This window comes from Alosa sapidissima, chromosome 9, assembly GCF_018492685.1.
Source record: "Alosa sapidissima isolate fAloSap1 chromosome 9, fAloSap1.pri, whole genome shotgun sequence".
Classification (NCBI taxonomy): Eukaryota; Metazoa; Chordata; class Actinopteri; order Clupeiformes; family Clupeidae; genus Alosa; species Alosa sapidissima.
In genome coordinates this window covers 18,033,992-18,050,590 of record NC_055965.1, presented here as the reverse complement: position 1 = coordinate 18,050,590, position 16,599 = coordinate 18,033,992, and the positions used below count along the sequence as shown (strand labels likewise).

At 42.3% G+C, this 16,599-nt stretch overlaps 1 protein-coding gene across 1 annotated transcript; it reads right to left on the bottom strand.

Moving 5' to 3' along the window:
* Positions 1–5,951: 5,951 nt before the first annotated feature.
* srd5a2a (steroid-5-alpha-reductase, alpha polypeptide 2a) lies at positions 5,952–15,052 on the bottom strand. Its single transcript, XM_042103722.1, has 5 exons — positions 14,285–15,052; positions 11,827–11,990; positions 10,613–10,714; positions 9,783–9,933; positions 5,952–6,379 (listed from the first exon to the last, which is right to left on the bottom strand). Exons 1-5 carry the CDS (start codon positions 14,557–14,559, stop codon positions 6,313–6,315), a joined length of 759 nt encoding a protein of 252 aa, XP_041959656.1. The 5' UTR covers positions 14,560–15,052; the 3' UTR covers positions 5,952–6,312.
* Positions 15,053–16,599: the final 1,547 nt, after the last annotated feature.

Genomic DNA, 16,599 nt, shown 5'->3' with positions numbered 1-16,599 from the left:
TCTTTGCCCGTCTTTCCTAAAAAGTTTTCTCAGATAGCCTACCAGCCGGGCCGGCCCTACCGTAGTGATAAGCGTCAGGGAGGATGGATGGTAGAAAGACGCCATGAGGGACTGAAAAGGCCAGGAAAAAAAGACGAAAAGTATTGGAAGAAAATGCTGCCAAATGTGCCAAACTTCCAATTTTTTTTGAAGAGGACAGACATAAGTGGCAACTGGTAAAGAGAGATAGCCATGATTATAACGCCGTAATTGGGCTAATAACCTACTGGACGTTGCGTTGTCAACCTATTCGCAAGTAACATATTAAATGAATTAGCCTTTTTGTATCATCCAATATGGCGATTCATAGACTTTGCAAATATTATGCAAATAGTGATAACACAACTCAAGCTTGATCTGTGTATAGCCTAGGCATAAAAACAAAAGTAGCCTACGAGCAGCAGATCAGCCAGTCCCCCGCTGAAAATGAAGAGCCCGAAATTAGCTATGACTACATACCATGACTTAACCATATGAATTAAAGTTATTTTATGTAAGAAAGAGCAGTAGGCTATATGACAGCAGTAGGCTACATGATCAATGTGCCTTGTTTGCTCAGAAGTGGGTGTAGTAAAGTAGCAAATCACCAAACAACAACATGATAGCCGACCCATGCCGAAAAAAGAAAAGAATACAGTAGTTCAATATGCCTCTTAGTGGAATTGTGGGATACATTTCAAATGCTTTATTTCTTTCTTCCTGTTTTTGTTAACTTATCAACCTATCCTTGTGGAATAGTGGAATACTGGTAGCCTATAATAAAATACAGGATAAGAGCTGAAATGTTGCCTTATTTATACAATTTTCTACCACCACTAAAAAATTGGGCCGGTCTTGGCCCTGAAACTCCCGGGCTGAAAAGTGGCCCCACTCCGGCCCTGGCAGTGAGACAGACAGCAGGGATGTTGTGTAATTGTGCCACTGCCAGAGCAGTTTCAGTAGAATGACCACTCTTGAAACCAGACTGCATAGGGTCTAGCAGGTTGTTCTGATATAGGAAGTCACAGACTTGCTTGAAGACCACTTTCTCCAAACTCTTTGATAAGAAAGGGGGAAGGGAGACAGGTCTGCAGTTCTTCACATCAGTTGGATTAAGTGTACTTTTCTTTAACAAAGGTGTAACCTTTGCCTGTTTAAAAGAAAGAAGAAGGAACTATTCCAGAATTGAGTGAAGTATTAAACACATGCGTGACTGCCGCTAGAACAGCATGTGATGTTCTACTGCAGAAGAGTAGACGGGATCCAAAGGGCATGTTGTTGGACGAATAATAGTTTGAGATAGTTTGAGTTTAATCTATGACCTTGTAGTGTAAAAAATGAACACTAGCAACAAAGTGGAGGCAATCCAAACCAAGTAATGGCAAAGACAAAAACTCGAGGTTTATTGTAACAAATCCGGGAGTTGATCCAGCGCGTACCTCAGCAGCACCATTGTACAAACTCAAAGACAAAATACAAACAGTCTTGCTTAATAGTGATCCCCCATCCGTCGCCTCACGTGAGCTCTCTCTCCGGTCATACAGTAGGCTACCTTGTCTCGTGAGGCGCCAGCATTACGTTAAAGCAAGTAGAACTCTTCAATGAAAGGGCCCTGACATTTAACACGAGACATTAAGAACTTTCAGGTTCTCAGATAAGGGATCAGATTCCAAAAATAATTCAGTGGAAATGCATGGATTCCAGTTGCTGCTACTGGAAGAAACTGGAATCCATGCATTTCCACTGAATTATTTTTGGAATCTGATCCCTTATCATACCTGTTCATTCTTACTCGTTGCTCGACTTATCGTGACTAAATTCAAGATGGCTGCAAACGCTAAACTTCGTGAAGATACTGTCTGTATAAATCATCTTGTAAGTAAACTACCAGTGCTTTTTCAAAGTTCTCAATGTCTCGTTTTAAATGTCAGGGCCCTTGGAAGTCTACCAATGAAGTGTGGAGATACATTGAGCCTCGTAAATGGGTGTAAAACAGTGATTTATTTGCATGGCTAGCCCGATGCCGAAGCACCACTATTGAAAAAGCTGTTGGTAGCATCGGCTAACTAGTGCCAGATTTTGGAGTGCAGGGGACAAGCCGAGATGGGCTATGAGACATACGTTCACACTCGGTATCATGTTTCAATACACTTTAGGTCAATATCACACCGGAATTCTCCTTTAAAGGCTGTAGTAGGCCTAGTGTTTCTACATGTTGGCACAAAACGTCATTTCTGTCAGAAGCCAGAAAGGGGTCCCCCAGACCCCACCACAGATTTGGTCCCCCCCCAATGTTGACATCATGACTACGGCCTTGGCAGTAAGCAATTAATTTTCAGTGATATCGGTTAAGTAACAGTCATGAATGAGACGTTCAAAGCATAGCTGCAGAATACAGAAAAGTGCACAGGTTGAAAAACTTTTCTCCCGCATATGAGTGCTGATCTTCAGCCTGAATCGTCAGGTTGCTAGCAGTGGAACGTAGCAGAGGGACGACAATGTAATAAGGTAAAATCTGAATCTCACCATGTCACCGAATCAGGGGATCAACAAACTTGTTTCCCCGCAATAAGATGGTCCTATCGCGGGGTGATATGAGACAGTGACACTCGAAGTGCGTTCCTAATGTCACGTTTAAATGCTCACCTAACAGGCGGCATCATATTAAATAAGTAGTCCGATTTCTGTATAATGGCCTGTAATAATAATATGTTTACGGTATGTTACGTGAAAAGCCTAATTGCTTAATTGTAGGCTACCATTTTTTTCCGTGAGGCCTGGTCGCAATTGTCCCGCAACATTTTTTTTTATTTTTCCTTGCGTTCCAGTAGCGCTGGAAAGTAGCAACGTTGAGCTCCCCCACATTGAAACCAGGGCTTCTGCGAAGCTAGCACACAGTCGAAAGTGGCACACAGTCTATGAACATGGGGGCGACCTATTCTTATTTCGCCTATAGGGCGCAGGATTGCCTTCCGCCGGCCCTGGAAAAAGGCATGTAAAGTACGCACTGTCACAAGATGTAAGCAGCCCTTAGCAAACAGTCCCAAATAAATTCCCTGCAGGATAAATATCCTTAGGATTTTTTTTCAGTCATTCAAACATTATTGGGGTAAAGGGTTGCTTTTTTCAGGTTATATTTTCGATTGTGACCCCTTGTCAATCAATAACTGTTTTTCTTATGAGTTCACTTTGACTTCGAGTTCAATTAATAGGCAAGTGCAGAATGCATGTAGTCCCAAACAGGTTTCAGTAAAGCAAGGAGAAGCAGATTCCTTCAAATGCACTGCTGACTGGCAAAATAGGCTACTGATGCGCTGTTTGAAGTTGTGCTGCTTGCTGTTAAAGGTAATGACAGATGTCACTCTCATTGGTTGAAAGGATGTTACGCCCAAAACACACCCATGACTGATTAAGAAACAGAAGAACATCCTTTTTGAACAATGCGCCTGACGTTTGACACAAAACATCCCCGAATGTGGACTGGTTACTCCTAAATGTATTTAAGCTTTTCGCCACTGTCCTTGCATTTCTGATCACCAAGACAGAGCCCTTAATGTTATTCGCATAATCTCACATAACTTCAGCTTCAACCTCACATAATCTCAGTTATGTGAATTTATAAGCCATTGTGTCAACAACAACCCAAAACCTGCCTACAGTGAGGATTAGTTGATATTCATTGTGTTGAAGACAGAATAGAGATGCAAAAGTGAAAGATTAAAGTCAGCGCACACTGATTTTTTAGTTTTTTTTTTTTATATTTGGAAAGTCACCGCACACTGATCACTATTTTATAGGGGTTTTTTTTTTAATTGGAGCGAACAACGTGTTTTGCTTAGTGCTTCATCAGGTTCGCTCTTAGCAAAAGCACTTATCGATACGCGTTGTTCACTCCAATTAAAAAATATATATAAAATAGTGATAAGTGTGCGGTGACTTTGCTCTTTCACTTTTGGATTACACTTACCTGCCTCACCTGCACCTGCATCACTAAAGGCTTCTGGACAGGGACGCCTATGAATAGAATAGAGATGCTTTTTCTGTTTAGTCTAAAAGGCTTCCAAATCCCAAACAAAGTATGCACTTAGGTGCAGCAAGTGCAGTCGCACCAGGGCCCGTGACCTCCCGGGGCCCGTCGCTACCCCCGTAATGCATTTGCTGGAAAATTCTATACAGGTCCTTTCAGACTACCGGCGTGCCTTTGACCAGGTCAAGGCTACAGCGCAGACGCTTGCAAATAAATGGGGGGTTCAGAGTACATTTGAAAATGTACTTAACCGATGCAGAGAGATACTTCAAAGTGCAGGTATTTAATGCAACTCTGGACATCACAATCAGTCAGCTCTCCCAAAGATGTGCAAGTATGCGGGAAACTTGTCATGTGTTTGAGTCTTTACGTCCTATGACCCTTCAACTCGCATGTGATGATTTCACAGAAATCATCTATTTTTCAACTTGCCAAAATGCTGGTGGTAGATTATGACAGTGTAACATCCACATTCGGGGAAGTGTGTACTGCTCTCATGTTGTTTCTGACATTGGCTGTGACTGTGGCAACAGCTGAGCGATCTTTTCCCAAACTCAAACTTATTAAGGAGCAGCATGGGGCAGGAGAGGCTCAGTGGGTTAGCTATCCTGTCCATTGAAAATACGAGAGCCAGAGCATTAAATATTGGGAACATTGTTAACGATTTTGCACAACGAAAGGCTCGTAAGATGGCCTTCTTCTAATGGCCTAGTTCACGCATATTGGGGATTGTATGCATATGAATGATTTTATTTGGTTTCTGCACGGTTAAATAAGTTAGGCTACATTAAGTTTTGTTTCTGCGCAGTGTGAGTTTATAAGCAAGCAATCTACCCTTGCAGTTTCAGCAGAGGGTTGAAGAGGCGCATTGAGCGCATTGAGTGTTCCCATAATTCCATGCGAGTTTATGTTAATGCAGTAATATTAGATTACCCTGGCCTGCAGGCTGTTAATAAAATTATTTTTAATGTTTTCACATGTAATGGATCCTATGTAGTCGTGTGTTACTACTACTAAACTACTTCGGTGCCTCAGGCCCCTTGCATTAAACAATTGAAGTCACCCTTAATGTGTATTGCATGTATCAGAGTTAATTCATCCTGGGCTTAAGAATGTCGTTATGGGTCCCGCGTAGCGCTCTCGCACCTGGGCCATCATTGGTTTGTTACGCCACTGGAGTAACATGCCGTTTTGCAGAACATCATAACTTGGGAATACTCATGAACCTTTGGGGAATTTAGGATTTGGTCCATCTGGCCAAGGGGCTACTAAAGCCGATTTCCAATGTCCCTCTAACCCAGACACACAAATATAATTGCTAAATCAGCATTTTTGGAACTGAGAAAACAATTGCATTTAAAACCTTTGTGTACAAGATTGCTGCACTTCTGTGAATAATTGGTAAGAGTTTAATGCACCAATTTAAGTTTTCACTGATAGTTATGCCCCTGCTGGAAAATATAAAAGTCAATGAATCTTTTCCAGACCCACTCTCAATTCTAATTGAGAAGGTCTGCATGCTAACCAGGCTAAGAACACCCTGTCAAGAAACGAGAAGTATACTGGCCTAAAACATGCTGGCTGGATATAGGTCCTATTGGCCTACAACAAAACTAATTTTACATTCTACATTCCCTGAGAGGTTTTCCATTTAGTCTATCAATATAGACAGAGAGGTAAAGATTAAGGAGCCACCTGAGAGATACATAGCCTACCTGGTGTGGTTAAAACATATTTGAATTTGAGTTTGAAAAGCCTTGGCCTATGTGTTAGAAGGATTGGTTTCAAATGCACTATGCTTAGTTTGGGTAAGAAAGAGAAGAGTAACACAAAAAACTCTTGTGGAAATTGTCTTTTTTTAATATGGACCCTTTCAACAATAAAAACAACAACAATGCTTGAACGTTCTATTTGGGCCCCAATCTACTTCCTCTGCATTAAGATAACATATGGAATGTTAAAAAGGAAGCCTTGTGGGGCCAACTATGATGCTGATAATGGAACTCTCTTGAAAGGGTCCATAAATAACTGATTTTTACAAAGGATATGAAAAACATTCAAAATCATGCAAGAAGTAATTATGTATGTATGTATGTATGTATGTATGTAACTCTGTATAGAACAAATCAAGACAATATTAAATAGTAATTCCATTAACAATATTTTCTATTATTAATATTTAGTTATTGATTATTGTTCTCTAAATCCTTCAGATGATAAATCAAACACTGGTCAATCCCCAAAGCCTACTTCTCTGAACTATCCGGTCACAATATGAAGGGGATCAGGGCTTTCCTTGTTTTGGGGTAATCGCTGAATTTCTCAGTGTAAAACCTGCAACACAAATGGAGAGATTTCAGGAAAAAAAATGAATACAAATATGTTTTAGACATCTAGACATCTTGAGAAGACAACAAATTTCCCGGTTCGGGTGCCGACAAGAGTGGCAGCATGTCGAGGTAGCTTCTTGAATTTCCTTTTGGGGATCAATAAAGTATCTATCTATCTATCTATCTGTCTATCTATCTATCTATCTATCTATCTATCTATCTATCAATCATTAGTCTGGGATGCCAGACACCACTGCTGAGCATTCTGGAGGTGTCATTGGGCTAATTCAATGAAAGGATAACCCCAATGAAATGCTCTGTTGGTGTTGATTTTTGCCCACAATGGTTATTTGTTGGTGATTCGGGTTTTGATGTTCGGCATTCGCTGAGTCATCATTCCCATCTGTTGCCCACAGCTGGTTCCCATATTTTCCCATCTGACATCGCTTAGCTCGGTCAGCGGATCATTGTGTTCTTATTAACCACATGACTTTCCCGTAAGTTAGTTAAAGGCATTGCGGGAAACCCTTCCTACGGGATTCATCAGAACTGTATTAATTTTGAGACTGAGGGCCAGATGTACGTACATTTGCGAACGTAACGTTATCAGCGCCATGGACAAACCGCAGACTGCGAACGCTGACAGACCCAAGTTTCCGTCGTATTTATCAATCGTTCAATCCTTGGTGTAAACTGCGCCTTTCTCTGCCTCTCTCCGCCCATAAACGCAATTTACGAACGTCCACAACTGAATGGCAAAGCCTACAAGCGCAGTTGAATGAAGTTAACTGATGACAACATTAAAAAGAATCAAACGTTTAGCGATCATGAAATAATACCATAGATGATAAGATGTCAACGAGCAGGGAGATAATGAAGATCAGTAGTTCTACTCAAACTACTTGTGAACGTAGGCTATGGAAAATTGGTCAAATCTAGCAAGTAGGAAAGTTTAAGTGAATGACGTGAAAGTGAAAGTAAGACATTCGAAAGGCCAACGAAAGTTAATGTTGCTTTTGATAGTAGCCTACAAAGACTTGCAAAACTGGTGCTCTAAATAGCGATTCTGTTGTCTTTGAAAGGTTCTCTTATTGAAGCATTGAACTTCAATTTGGATTAACACCTGCTTTTACAAGGCGCAAGTATTTAGGCGCAGAATAGACGTGCGCTTTCAGGAGCAGTCTTTGTACATACCGCGGAATACATAATTAGGCGCTCTTTACTCTTCCCCTCCCATCTTTTTACGCTAAACTCCCACTTTCCCCTGGATCCTCCCATGAATGCATATGCATGACATGACAATCGCAATCAACCACTTTCAGCTCCCGCAACAGGCAGTTTACGCTTTTACATCATTTCGGCCTGTTTGTACATACCTCGCAATGATTTTACACGCACGTTGCGAAACAAATACGCCTGAAGTGGGCGCAAAAGCGTTAGTACATCTGGCCCTGAGCATCCAGCTATAAGCTTGCCCCTTATTATGAAGCGCAGCGGTCATAAATTTCCGTCAAGGATTCCCGGGACACTGTAAGACCGGGGTACACGGAACTTGGTGGGCATGTAACCCCACATGGATAGCATGGAACCATCGTTTTTCGTTTTTATATGTAGCCCCCCCCCCCCCCCCCCCCCCCCCGCTGGACTGGACCCCCCAAAGGAGGGTAGGGCAGACACAGTTTTCTGTGAATATCTCGAGAATCGTAGGGTTTAGGAGGACCATTTTTTTTGTATGTTGATCTCAAGGGGCCATGTCAACCCATTCCATAACCACTCATTTCATGTATAGCGCCACCTAGTTAAACACAAAAAAGTAAAAAAGGTGTTGTAATCGCAGGTATCTGTGACCTAACATAGTCAAAACTGCACGAAATTGGAAGTTTAGGATCATTATGACACCCTCTGAATGCACGCCAAGTTTCGTGGAATTCCGTTCATGGGGGGGCCACACAATAAATTAATTTATGTTACTATACACCAACTGGCCTGTAGGTGGCCGGAGACAGTTTTCTGTGAATATCTCGAGAACCGTAGGGCCTAGGAGGTCCACCTTTTTTTTGTATGTTGGTCTTAAGGGGACATGTCAACCTATCCCATTACCACTTATTTCATGTATAGTGCCACCTAGTTAAAAATTAAAAAGCAAAAAATTAGGTGTTTTCATCACAATATCTCTGGCTGACATGGTCAAAACTGCACGAAATTGAAAGTGTAGGATCATTATGACACCCTCCAAATGCATGCCAAGTTTCGTGAACTTTCGTTCATGGGGGGCCTTACAATAAAATAATTTATGTGTACATTTAGTGACTGTACACCAACAAGGATTCCCGGGACACTGAAAGACCGGGGTACACGAAACTTGGTGGGCATGTAACCCCACATGGATAGCATGGAACCATCATTTTTTGTTTTGATCTGTAGCCCCCCTGCTGGACTGGACCCCCCGAAAGGAGGGTAGGGCAGACACAGTTTTCTGTGAATATCTTGAGAAATTGTTTTCGTATGTTTGCCTCCAGGGGTCATCTTAACCCATTCCATGTGCACACATGTGCATAAACAGATACACATGCACACACATACATTCACAGTAATCCTACGTATGACACATACTCACACAGTAGACATATGTACGCATGCATGCACATGCACAAACACTGGCACATATGCAGGCACACACACAAGCATGCACACACACACACACACACACACACACACACACACACACACATAAACATAAACATGTACATGCACACATGCACACAAGAATTTCTCAGAATTATGAACAGGCAAGATGGGGGTGGGGTTGTATAAAATGAATTTTACATGTGAAATCTATGAACTAATCATGTTTTGGTACTTGTTGTCTAGCAGATACCAGTGGGAATTGAGTGTGGATAATGCAATTTAGTGAGACAGTTAGAATCATATAGGCCTTTCAGCGTGATTTATTTATCGTAAGGGATAATGGACACCACGGCGTTCGGTTCACAGAAAGAAATGACAGGTAAGAACATGTGCTGTGGCATGTTTACACTTCTATTATGGGGCTCATGTGAAGTGTCACTCTAGAAGTGTCATGATGTAAGCTACCTATCCTAGCTATCCCTCCTTTTTCTTTTCTTCACTTAAATACTTAGCTTGAACTGCCATTTTATTCTATGCGAGTAGTACCTATATTGCTGCACTAATATGTCCTAATTGCACCATACCTTGATCGTTCCCTTTTTGAGAGTTGCTTTGAATAAAAGCGTAATCTAAATGACAAAATGTATGTAAATGTACCTATGGGGGGAACTGTATTCATTTTGACACCATGCACAGGATAGCTCATGTACTATGACATGTTTATGTTTGTCTTAAGTCAGTGAAGTGTCTTGTGTGAAGTGTTCTGCTGACTGCCGTACCTGTGGTGATAGTAGGCTCGTGGTCCAATGGAACACATGGTGAAGAATGCCAATGAGAATGCAGGCAGGGACCATGTCGCTATGGCAAAGCCAAACCATTCCACAATCTCCCCAAAGAAGTTTGCTCCGGAGACATACTCAAACAAGCCGCCTACAGAAACAAGACATAATTGGGGGTGGTTTTATTTATTTACAGTATTTATTGGAGTCAGTGTTTCTAAAAGCTTTTACATTTTTGACAGGAGAACACTTTGAAATGTTCACAGATGGAATCCAGATGGCAATGGGTCTGTTTGTAGTGGGAGTGTAAAGGTCAAGGATGTTTTTTTTAGGTTAATTGTCAAAAGACAGACAGATGGAAATAAACATGTTTATTTGGGATCTCTTTTATACAAGGTAACCTATTGTTGTTATGAGTCATTTACACTAGAAATACACATTCACATTCCACACATGCATTCTCTCTCACACACGCGCACACACACACATTCTCTCTCACACGCACACACGCACACACACACACACACACACACACACAGACACACACACACACACTTACTTACTTACTACAAACACTACATATCCTTATACTGATAGGATTACACTCAAGGTCTAACTTGTAAGACAGTGATAATATGTACTTTCAGTATCAGGTTGTATGATATAGTAGACGGGGGACTGAAGACCATGGGCATTATTTTGAATAAGCCAAAAAACAACAGTTAGGTTTTATTATATGGAAACTTTATGGAAAAAACTGACATTGGTCATGGTAATATCTACAATGTCATGTGTTGGCTTTGCATGATGTGGCAAATGAGCTGAAATACCTCTGGGAATTTTGTAGGTTGTTTCTCCTGGTTTTCTCAAGCCTCGTAAAACATGATCACTGTGAATGTTGATGGCCATGCCTAAGAAAAACATCAGCAGTCCTACAGCAAAGGAAGACCAGCATATGTAGCAAGTTAACATGTCAATAAAACAACTATCCACTGGTTATATATGTTCTATATCTTCTATATCTTAATATCATCTATCATTTCAAATAACACAACACAAAACCTTTATATAGACATCATGTTTATGCATAAGGGGCTAGCACTAGAAGGATAAAGTGTCAGTTATCATAAACATGTGAATTCATATGCTACTTTGAGAAAGGTCAAGGCCATTTTGAAGATAACCAAAGAAACAATTCTAAACCTGGGATAAAAACAAAAAGCAGGCAGGACACTTTTTCCAAGTCTTTTTGGATATAAGTATCAGCTTAATAAACATTATGCAAATGCACTGCGAGCCATTCAAATTCCACCCCATGTGTGGGGAGTCAGGGGGGCTAGTTGTGGTGCCTTAAGCCTCAAGTCGCACACGTACCGGCCGTACGGCCCGGAGACCTGCCGGTCGGCGAACAGGTAGGCAACACCTGCGGCCATGAAAGCCCAGCTGAGCCAAAACACAGTACTGTCCAGACACTGCATGCTGCCTCTGCTCAGATCCCTCAGGTTTCCCTTCTTTATCCTGCGTGCTCCCTCTGATCCCTTCCTCTCTCCTTCTCTTTTCCCTCTCTATCCCTCTCTCTATCTCGAGTCCTTTAAAAACCCTGTTCTCCCTCTTTATCCTGCGTGCTCCCTCTGATCCCTTCCTCTCTCCTTCTCTTTTCCCTCTCTATCCCTCTCTCTATCTCGAGTCCTTTAAAAACCCTGTTCTCCCTCTTTATCCTGCGTGCTCCCTCTGATCCCTTCCTCTCTCCTCTTTTCCCTCTCTATCCCTCTCTCTATCTTGAGTCCTTTAAAAACCCTGTTCTCCCTCTTTATCCTGCGTGCTCCCTCTGATCCCTTCCTCCTTCTCTCCCTCTGATCCCTTCCTCCTTCTCCTTCTCTTTTCCCTTTTTTGCATTTTTATTTCTTTTTATTTATTTATAAGTCGCTCTGGACAAAAGTGTCTGCTAAATCATATAACCATAACCATAATCTAAAAGTCATAAAGGTCCTGAGAAGAAGATACGTATATCTTATAAACTCTTCCTCCTCCTTCTCCTCCTCACCTGTAACCAGACGTGCGTCCCGTGCCCAGCTGTCGTCGTACTGGGCGCAGTGCAGCAGGTTGTGTCCCTGTAGGGCCCCACACACAGCACAGAAGATGGTGGCAGACCTGACCGTCTGTAAAGGCATGGGCTTGCCTCGTGTCAACAAGGAGAAAATAAAAGTCCTGAGCGGAGAAAATAATAACACACGCTTTTGTTTATGTAAAGCACAATGAATGACCTCTGTGTATGAAATGCGCTATATAAATAAACTTGACGACTTGACACACACACACACACACACATACAACAAAGCAAAAAAAACACTGTATTATGACACATAACTCTCTGACATTTACTTAACATGGATTAATTTGCCTGACTTAGTATAGTGTTTGTATTATAAGTACACTTGTATTATGCTTTATAAGTACAACATTTAATATCGCAGGTTAGGACAGAGTGAGGAGTATGTGAACACATACCAGCATGAAGTGACATACACAGTGTTATTTGTGGCATAGTACCGCAACCTGCTGTGCAGTATAGCGAGAGATTAACATCTGTGGTGGGCGCCACACATTTGGCAATACGTGGCCGTCAAGATGTCTTCACCATTACTTAACCATGTCAGAAACCATCAACGGTAAAGGAAGAGCGTGGGTCTTAAGCAAGAGGACACCAGAGCACATGGGGCTTATGAGGCTGTCATTTTCAAACCATAGAGTGCATCACACACATATGTGGGTGTTATGAGAACTGCACAGTGAATAGAAGTGATGATGCCAATATCTACTATAGTGACACAGCACATGATGAAAAATGGGTTGAGTGGAGGAAGTGGGAGGAAGCACAAGGAAGAAGGATGTGGGGCGAATTGACAGGCTGGTAAGGAAAGCTGGCTCTGTAGTTGGAGCTGAACTGGAGTGCATCACTTCACTATCTGACAAAAAGGACCCTGAACAAACTGATCAACATTTTGGAGTGTCACCCACTCTACAGCACTATTGTTAAGCAGAAGAGCCTGATCAGCTGCAGACTTCGCTCACTGCCTTGCACAACTGACAGACTGAGAAAGTAATTTGTCCCCAGGGCCATTGAACTGTTCAATGCCTCACTTAAGGGAAGAGGAGAGATAGACTTCTCTGCATAGTCTGTCTGCCTCTTCACCCCCTCCATGTTTGGTACTGTCTGTCCACTAGCCACTTGTACCACTGTCTTTATGCCTCACTGTTTGCGTGCTATATTAGCACATTAGCACATATGCATAATCCTCCCCCCCCCCCCTCCATGCCACAGCCGAACTGTGGCCACACTTATACATTTTCTTAAATAGTTAAATATATAGATATATAGACTTTACTTTACTTTATTTCTGCATTGTTGCACTGTTGACTTACTCATTTGCACTATCACCATGACCACTATCACCATTGCACTACCACCATGACACTCATTCACACAGAAGCACCTTAGAGCACCTTACCATACCTTACTATGCACAGAGAATCACAGGCTCAGTCCCTGCCTCAGTCATTGCAAGCGCCTCTGATTTATTAATCACCACTATGTGGATACTGTTTTTAGAATTGATTTAGAGTAAGTGTTAGTATAATTTGTATTTTTGTAATTTGTATTTTAGTATATTTTTATATATTGTATTAAGTGTTAGTATAATTTGTATTTTAGTATATTAGCATATTCTTTATCTTCTACTGTCCTTACTGCTTAGTTGTGTTTTTATATTATATACTTTAATTACTCTTTCTGCTGTTAAAGAATGTGTTTGTGTTGTATGTATGCTGCTGCTGAGACCTTGAATTTCCCCTGGGGATCAATAAAGTATCTATCTATCTATCTATCTATCTATCTATCTATCTATCTATCTAGTGACTTGTAATAGTAGTAACTGTCAACCTAGAGGAACAGTATGATAGAGGTTGACTTCAAATGAAAGTTGCTTGTCTTTGTTTTGTTTTTTGTTGAAATAGTGTGACCTTGATATAATTTATTTACAGGTAGAGAACTTTGTTGTCCGTGTGCGAACACATCCTAGCACGCATATTCTATTGTATATGAAATTAGCTAAATTATTGTTCCAGGTCATGCACCGACGGCCTTGATTAGGGCATTATTTGCCATGTTGCAAGTCATACAAATTCAGAGTAGCTGAAGAAGCCATTCATCTCACACAGACACAGGCACACATCAACAAAACAACAGTAACGCACTGCATTTCTAGCAATTTTTTTAAGGCAGCCAAAGCACTACTTTACAGTTGTTTACACATCAGCATGGAACCTCTGGAAGTAGTGTAAATTAGGACCCCATAGCTGAAGAAGCCATTAATCTCACACAGACACATCAGCATCAGCATGGAACCTCTGGAAGTAGTGTAAATTATATATAGTATTATATAGTATTAAGACCCCATAGAAGCCATTCATCTCACACAGACACAGATACATGAGCATGGTACCTGTGGAAGTAGTGTAAACAGTAGGTGCAGAGCAGCAGGCCTTTGCCCAGGCCCGGTCGTACATCTGTCATGAGGGCAAGGAGGACAGGCATCAGGAACGCGGGCAGCTCCTGGATGAACCAGCCCAGGCCGGCGGGCACCAGCCTGCGGTCGTAGCTCGTGGGCACGTACCGGCCGTACGGCCCGGAGACCTGCCGGTCGGCGAACAGGTAGGCAACACCTGCAGCCATGAAAGCCCAGCTGAGCCAAAACACAGTACTGTCCAGACACTGCATGCTGCCTCTGCTCAGATCCCTCAGGTTTCCCTTCTTTATCCTGCGTGCTCCTTCTGATCCCTTCCTCTCTCCTTCTCTTTTCCCTCTATCCCTCTCTCTATCTCGAGTCCTTTAAAAACCCTGTTCTCCCTCTTTATCCTGCGTGCTCCCTCTGATCCCTTCCTCTCTCCTTCTCTTTTCCCTCTCTATCCCTCTCTCTATCTCGAGTCCTTTAAAAACCCTGTTCTCCCTCTATGTGCTCCCTCTCTCCTTCCTTCTCCCCTCCCTCTCTCCTTCCTGCTCTCCTCCCTCTCTCTAGAGTGACCCGGCCTTTATTACCCCCTGTTCCTCTCTCTGGCTGCCTCCCTCTCTCCCTCCCCTCTCCGGACTAACTTCATAAACCCTCTTTTTCCCTGGTTACTCTCTAAGCTCCCCCTTTTCTTTCTCTTTCTTGTATTTCTCTTTCTTATCTTTCCCTTTCTCTCTCTCTCTCTCTCTCTGTCTCTTTTTTTCTCTCCAGTGCTGCTGTTGCCCCAACAGAAACAAACAGAAAAGGAAAGCTCACTGGGGTAGTCATCAAAGTCCGAGTGCTTGACACTCTGACCCACCCCCTTAGCATTTTGCTGCGCGTGAGTGGTCAAGTGGCTGGGGCCTCCCAGTTTTCAAAGCTCCACCCTTGTTATGCAAGTTTGCATTCTAGAGTGGAATCCCAAAATGCAGCTGGGCCAGGCAGGGGATACTCTGTCTCTGTCTCTTTTGCTTCACTTTCCCACAGGGAAAAAGTAGTCTATTAACATCTAACATGCATGGAACACACGCACACGCACACGCACACGCGCGCGCGGCCCACTGGTTAGCACTCTGGATTTGTAACCAGAGAGTTGCCGGTTCGAGCCCCGACCAGTGGGCCACGGCTGAAGTGCCCTTGAGCAAGGCACTTAACCCCTCACTGCTCCCCGAGCGCCGCCGTTGTAGCAGGCAGCTCACTGTGCCGGGATTAGTGTGTGCTTCACCTCACTGTGTGTGTTCACTGTGTGCTGAGTGTGTTTCACTAATTCACTGATTGGGATAAATGCAGAGACCAAATTTCCCTGACGGGATCAAAAGAGTATATATGCTTATACTTACTTAGTACCATCTTTGTCTTCACCATTATGTTCCCTCTGTTCTATGTCCCCTCATCATTATGTTCTCTCTGTTCTATGTCCCCTCACCATTATGTTCCCTCTGTCCTATGTCCCCTCATCATTATGTTCTCTCTGTTCTATGTCCCCTCACCATTATGTTCCCTCTGTCCTATGTCCCCTCATCATTATGTTCTCTCTGTTCTATGTCCCCTCACCATTATGTTCCCTCTGTTCTATGTCCCCTCACCATTATGTCCCCTCTGTTCTATGTCCCCTCACCATTATGTTCTCTCTGTTCTATGTCCCCTCATCATTATGTTCCCTCTGCATGGACAAGCGTGCACACACACAAACACGCACACACACACGCACACACACACACTCTCTCTCTCTCTCTCTCTCTCTCTCTCACACACACACACACATACATACACACACACATACACGCCACACACTGAAGAAAGAGGAAAAGGTAGATGGAGCGATTGAGTGAGTGGGAAGAGAGAAGAGCAGAATTTGAATTGAGGTCCAAAACATGATCTTGAATTTCAATTTGAATTTGAATTAAAGCGTAACTCCGGAGTAAAAATAACCTGGGGTCTATTTATGGCAGTTAACAAATTCAAACTTTTGATTGAGAGCAAAATTATGTTGCAAATTAATTGGTGGCGTTTTGAGCAAGACTGTTTATTTACATTATCACTGAATGGGTTTACAGTGATGCTAACAGGGCACGATGCCATGTCGCTATTGTATACCACTAACCAGGGATGGGTAGTATTTATGATATATCTATTTGAAATACAGTATTTTGTCATTTGTGTTTTATTGAGTGAAAGAAAATGTCTTTGTATTTTGTATCAAAATACTTTATAGGTACTTTATAGGTATATACGTCATAAATTTAACGTCATAAATACAAATTTCCAAATGT

Bases quoted from the DNA above. Each gene is read 5' to 3' on its own strand.
- srd5a2a (XM_042103722.1), bottom strand. From the start codon at position 14,559: ATGCAGTGTCTGGACAGTACTGTGTTTTGGCTCAGCTGGGCTTTCATG. The intron at 10,715-11,826 runs GTGAGGAGGAGA...CCTTTGCTGTAG, and splicing joins GGACGCACGTCTGGTTACAG to GACTGCTGATGTTTTTCTTA. The intron at 9,934-10,612 runs GTATTTCAGCTC...TTGTTTCTGTAG, and splicing joins AACCTACAAAATTCCCAGAG to GCGGCTTGTTTGAGTATGTC.